The sequence below is a fragment of the Amaranthus tricolor genome, chromosome 1 (assembly GCF_026212465.1).
Source record: "Amaranthus tricolor cultivar Red isolate AtriRed21 chromosome 1, ASM2621246v1, whole genome shotgun sequence".
NCBI lineage: Eukaryota > Viridiplantae > Streptophyta > Magnoliopsida > Caryophyllales > Amaranthaceae > Amaranthus > Amaranthus tricolor.
In genome coordinates, this window is record NC_080047.1 from 39,325,946 (window position 1) to 39,331,945 (window position 6,000).

Genomic DNA, 6,000 nt, shown 5'->3' on the forward strand with positions numbered 1-6,000 from the left:
TGACTGCAAACACTGCTCTTTTTCTTTCTACCATTCTTATCCCACCCCTCTTTAGTAAGTGTTTCTGTTATTTCACTCTTTCCTAGAAAACTATTATTAGCTCTGGCCTGTTAATTCTTTGACTTCATAAAGTTATCACCCACTGAATATTTGCTCACGTTCACCTTGTAAGTTAGGTAAGGAAGAACTGTGACAAACACTACTTTGTCGTAATGTGTAAACTTTCGGTAGTTTTTTGTGAATTTGATATAAAAACTAACTGCTTCATTAGAGCTTCAAAACCCTGTATAAGCTTCAAATTTTTGCAATTTGAGAACCATCAACCTAGCATGCATCTAAGCTGATGAGAGCCACACACACACATAGCACATTCAATCGAATCGGATCCCATCTAGGTGGCCTAGGTTTATGTGACTATAAAAAAGAAAATACCTGTATATGTCGATGAGGATGTTGAAAGAAAACTTTCAATGTAAATTGACTTACTCACTCATTTTCTTATTATCTGTGTTTAATGTTATGCTTACGCATACATATTGGTATTTATCTTTGGATTGTATGTTATATAGTCCCTTGTGTAAGAAACTTTACTCTTTTCACCCAACTATATCATTTTCACGCCCAAATACATCATTTACACCTGGCGGCCTTTCAAGTGTACAAATTCTTTGATTCTTTTTAAGTTTCAAAAAAGTACCATTGGATTCAGCAGTCTTCTTTGCGAATGTAGGCTTGATTTAATGACCTCAAAAGACTTGTTGAATTATCCGTTCATCTCTGGATCTTCTTTCTTTAATTTTTCCATGGAGTTCCTGGGAAAATGAAGATTCAGTAATCTTGCTTGGCTCTACATCACCTCCTGAATGGTATTTTCAGCTCATTGAATAGCCTAATTGATATTTGGTTTAATCGCCAAATTTCTGTTTGATATTTTCTTGTCATCTTTTTCCTTGATGGTAATTTCTGTTCCTCCGATTGAGGTATTTTCTAGCAATCCATTCCATGGGGAATTGAGTACTCTTGGTCACTTCATGGGTTGAAGATCTGCAGTTATAAGTTTTGAGGCCTGCAACAATTGCTTTACATACTAGATTTCTTCAGCTATTTATACGACTTTTGTACTCGTCCTTTATAATGGAAGCTTCATTTTTTGGAAAGCCGTTTTACTAGTTGAATTCTTGTTAGGTCTGAATCAGATGACAATCTTAGACTTTTTGGGAAGCTTTTTACACTGAAGCGGGTGCACCGTGCACCTGCACATTAACTATCTTGACATTTGAGTACCGATAGTTGTTGAACTCTTCCTCTGTTTTTTCAAGTGCACATCATTTCCCTTTTTGAGAAATTTCTAATAGTGTACCGATTCTTTATATGGAAACTTTTTGTGGTCTATGGACAACTATACCCTTGTTCGCATTGTACACCTTTTATGGGGAACCTGCACTTTAAAACTACGGAGGAGTGTGTATTAAGTAGACGGCAGATATATCATAATTAAAAATAAAAAAATAGAAAACGAACAAGATGTTTATGATTGATTAATTAATAATAAATGAGTGATCTTATGTTCATAAAATAATGTTTCTCACTTATTACCCAATTTTTACATTGGAAAAAAGAACAAAATTAGGTCTTCTGAAGCTTGACTGGAGTTTGAGGAAGATGTTTAATTTTCTGTTTTATATTTTTAGTATATAACTCTTCTTTTTGTCTCTTATATATTTTGTTTATCTTGATGTATAGATTCCAAAGAAACTTGAAGTTGACAGCACTCAAGATAATTGTTGGCAGGGCATCATTGATTGTCTTGATTCATTTCTTAAAACACTAAAGGAGAATCATGTATGTGTACTTGCTACTTTGTGCATCAGGAATTGTAGCAATTTCTTCTTTCTTCTCTGTAACTTGTATTGTATTTGTGTCAGGTACCAGTGGTTCTTGTACAAAAGATCTTTATGCAGCTTTTTTCATGTATCGATGTGCAACTTTTTAACAGGTAAAGCTTTTTTCACCTCATAATTGTCGAATATCACTTCTCATGGTAATTTTAATCAATAACTCTCCTTGGAAAGCAAGGACATTTATTGCTGCCTTTCTGGTTCTTTTAGTAAAAATGGAACCTCTGGAGGTGTGGGTATACTCTAGAGATTAGGTGCTTCTTGAACCCATCAAGTAGAAACACAAAAAAGAAAGATATATTTTCATTTACTGAAATGTTGATGAAGTTCAAACTAAATTCTCTCTATTTAACAGTATACTCCTCGATCGAGAGTGCTGCACATTTAGAAATGGCGAGCATGTTAAAGCTGGGTTGGACATCTTGGAAACCTGGTGCGGGGAAGCTACGGAAGAGGTATTTGAACCAGTATCTGAGTGAGACAAATTCTTCAGCTTCTTCACTGTGCTAATATTCTTTTCACGTGCCAGTTTACTGATAACTAAGGATACTGCACATATTTAAACTTATCATCAAACTAAGCGTGTATGTTATGTGCAAATCTGCTTTAAGTTTAAGGAAGTTCTGTATTGTGTTGATTTTTTTTTTTACACCAAGTCGGTTTTAGTATTTTTCAAATTAAATGTTTATTTTGATGTTCGATACGTTGAGCATCTAAAAAACTCTTGCGAATGTTGTGAAGCTATGGTCTTCTCATTTTTCAATGATCTCTAAAAGAAGTTGGTAGAAGTTGATTAAATGTCTATAGGTGCCGAGGTGATTTTGTTGAAACAATAAAACTTTCTGGCTAAGTCTTTGTGATTACAGTTTACAGGATCATCATGGGATGAACTCAAGCACACAAGGCAAGCGATTGATTTCCTGGTATGTCTGTGACTTGACCTTTTACTGTACAGTCCCTATATTTCCATGTAAACTTTTGAATAAAGCTTGGTTGCAGTCTCATAGTCTATTAGGACTTGGAAGTTATCCAAACTCTAAAAATATCCAATTTTATTCCACAATAACTAAAACTTACTTTGTCAAGTATTGATCTTAATATGCTTTGTGTGACTTATCTTATTAGGATGAGTGAAATCTGATTGAGAAAATTTGTTAGGGCTTTGCTTAAGATTTGAGAGCGGAATGTTTAATGTAGTGGACGGATTGCTTGCACTGTGTCAGTTACAGTCACATCCTGTTTTGATGGTTGAACACTTCAAATAAGATGCTGACTTAATAGTATAAGACTTTGATAGACTCCTCTAAGGAACTTGTAATCTCAAATGTTCAATCTAATGATAGTATTGTATTCATTTTCACAAATTTTCCTGGTTAAATTTATTCTGAACATTTTAACCTGACTTCCTCTCCCTTGTTTTATTGTACCTGTTTTGTTATACCTCATTCAAACATAGGAAACATAACCATGCGTTGTACTCCCTCTGTTTACCTTTGTTCTACCGAGTTACTTGTGAAACATAGACCAAACCAAACCATAAGTGTGAAGCCCTCTTGATGTCTAAGACAATGATTAACAGGTTGGTGTGAAGTAACTTGGTAGAGGATTAGAGGATAAAGCTTGTAACTCAAGAACTTGAGTTTCATTGATATCATAGACATAATAACTTGTTATAAAGGACAACTATTTGCATGTCATATTAGTGAGACTGTGAGTTGGTCTTTTTAAGGCTTCATTATAATATATCTTGATATTGAACATTTGTAGTCCAATTCCATGTCTACATCAAAACTGAATGAATGGGTAGGAGTTTTTAATTAATTCATATAAGACATCAATTGCTTATTCCATACCCGATAGGTGGGGGTCTTCTTTTTGACCTGTTTGACTTCCTACTTAACATAGAGGAATTGTAGTCCAATCCTCTAGAATTCCATGTACAGATTTGGATGCTTAATACTAAATGTGTGGTTTAACTCTAATATAGAAGGACATCCTGTCATTTCTATTTATATCCTGATTTAGATTTTTATTTATGAACAGATTATTAATCAAAAATGTAGGATCACATATGAAGATCTTACAAGTGATCTCTGCCCTGTAAGTTTTCTCCTGCTCCTGTGCTTGTCTATGTTGTCTATGGAAAAGGAAATTACAAGCATTTACTTAGTAGCATATTGTGAACAAATGAAAAAACCCTTCAGTGATGATAATCCAGCAAGTGTCAATTGGTGAGAATTTGTTCTAATGGTTGTAAAGTAATACATGAGTCTCAGATTGGTGACCAAAGTCAAGCATAACGTTCAGCTCCACAGTAGATCGATTCTGTTTAAGTTATGTTGAATCTACTTGAAATGTAAAATAAAACACATCTTCCAAAGTACTTGCATTGTGCAGCGTTAAGGGACCTATATAAAATTTTAACTTGGTTTTTAACGTATTCGTTGTCTATTTTAGGTCAATTTCATCGATATGAAATGTGCCATTTGTCGACTATGTTAGATTCCCTAATAAAAAATACATCTGTTACCTCACTTTTTTTGTCCCATGACATGATAAAAAAGGCTAATGGCTGTACTTACAACCTGTATTCAAAATTTACCAACTCTGATGCTATTTTTCCAGCTCTTGAGTGTTCAACAGCTTTATAGAATATGCACAACATACTGGGATGAAGATTATAACACGAGTACTGTTTCTGAAGAAGTAAGCACATTAGATACTAAAGTTGTGTTATTATCTAGTTGCTTTGGTCCTTATGATCAGCCCTTGATCGTTCTAGAAACCGTCTTAGTGTAAAAATCAATTGTGCTTGGCGTTTTTCAGGTTATTTCAAGTTTGAAGGCTTCGATGCCTGAAGAAAATGAGGGTGAAATGGACAGCGATAAAACCAATAAGGAACTTATACTAAATGACAATTCCAGGTGAAAGAGAATCCATATAAATCCCTCTTCCTAAATACATTACCCTTTCCTTACGGTTTGTTTTAACTGCAGCATACCCCTTTCTGTTGAAGACCTCTCGGTTTCCCCAGAAGAGAGAGATTTCGCTGGTGTAAAACCCGCCCCTAAGTTACTAGAGAATCCCGATTTCCAGTTTCTGCAGGATTGAGGCCCAGATTATATAACATTTGGCTGCCTCAAACAAAACTCGAAGTTTATATTCATTCCTATACGAAAAGGTTAACGACATCCCATTCTTTCTTCTTTTAACTCAACATCGATCGCCCAAAACTTAAATTATGAATTTAGTTCTTTATCTTCGAAATAGCCCTTGTATAGATCTCTTAGGCTTTTCCTCATCGCGGTTGGTGAATGGATGTTTCATATTTCTCATCTCGAGCTCAGGTGTTTCATTCTTTAATGGGATTGTTAAGATAGAAGCATATGTTTCCGCCCATTCTTTGATTTGTTAAAGATTATTATTTTTTGAATAATAATTGCTTTGTATAGAGTCAGAAAGTTTTTTTGTTTTTTTTTTTTTGTTTGTTTTTTTTTTTTTTTTTTTTGGCTAATGATCAGCATATACATTTGTATTGCAAAGTGCACATCAAACAATGACAATAATGAAATGAAAGTATTATTTATGCTTTATGCCTAAACGTTTATGACTCTGTCGCACCAATTTTGCTGTATTTTTTTAACGTGAGAATTTTTAGATGAGAATATAGCAAAATGAATTAACGAAGGAATTATTTCTGAAGCTAGTATTTAGTTGATTATTCATAAAACTTGTGAATTTATTGCCTTAGCTGTTTGCCATTTGGGATGTGATTTGATTAATAATATGAAAAGACATGCTGAAAAATGCCCTCAAGGCATATGTTAATGAGGATAATAATAACAATATACTCCCACCATAACTATAGTCTCTCCTACTTAATGAATGTATGTGTTACTTATTGGTGCTACACATATTACGTTAGAATTTAGATGTTGCCATATTTAAAGATTTGTTATTTGTATAAAAAGAAAAACCTAACGTATCTGTTATGATATTAATCCAGGATCTTTGGATTATTAATGTTAAGAAACAAGTGAAATCAATCAGGATCTAGTGTTGCCCTCATGCATTTTCGTCTTGAATATTTGCAAGACTATGT

The 6,000-nt window shown here is 33.9% G+C and overlaps 1 protein-coding gene across 1 annotated transcript in view; it reads left to right on the plus strand.

Moving 5' to 3' along the window:
* Window positions 1-5,455, plus strand: part of LOC130818018 (myosin-6-like) — a 37,152-nt gene extending 31,697 nt beyond the window's left edge. Inside the window, exons 35-42 of the mRNA XM_057684040.1 lie at window positions 1,744-1,842; window positions 1,926-1,996; window positions 2,254-2,353; window positions 2,765-2,821; window positions 3,942-3,998; window positions 4,524-4,604; window positions 4,725-4,822; window positions 4,895-5,455. Coding sequence (XP_057540023.1) covers window positions 1,744-1,842; window positions 1,926-1,996; window positions 2,254-2,353; window positions 2,765-2,821; window positions 3,942-3,998; window positions 4,524-4,604; window positions 4,725-4,822; window positions 4,895-5,009 — 678 coding nt within the window. The 3' untranslated portion in view covers window positions 5,010-5,455. The remainder of the gene's footprint in view (window positions 1-1,743; window positions 1,843-1,925; window positions 1,997-2,253; window positions 2,354-2,764; window positions 2,822-3,941; window positions 3,999-4,523; window positions 4,605-4,724; window positions 4,823-4,894) is intronic.
* The last annotated feature ends 545 nt before the right edge of the window (window positions 5,456-6,000 follow it).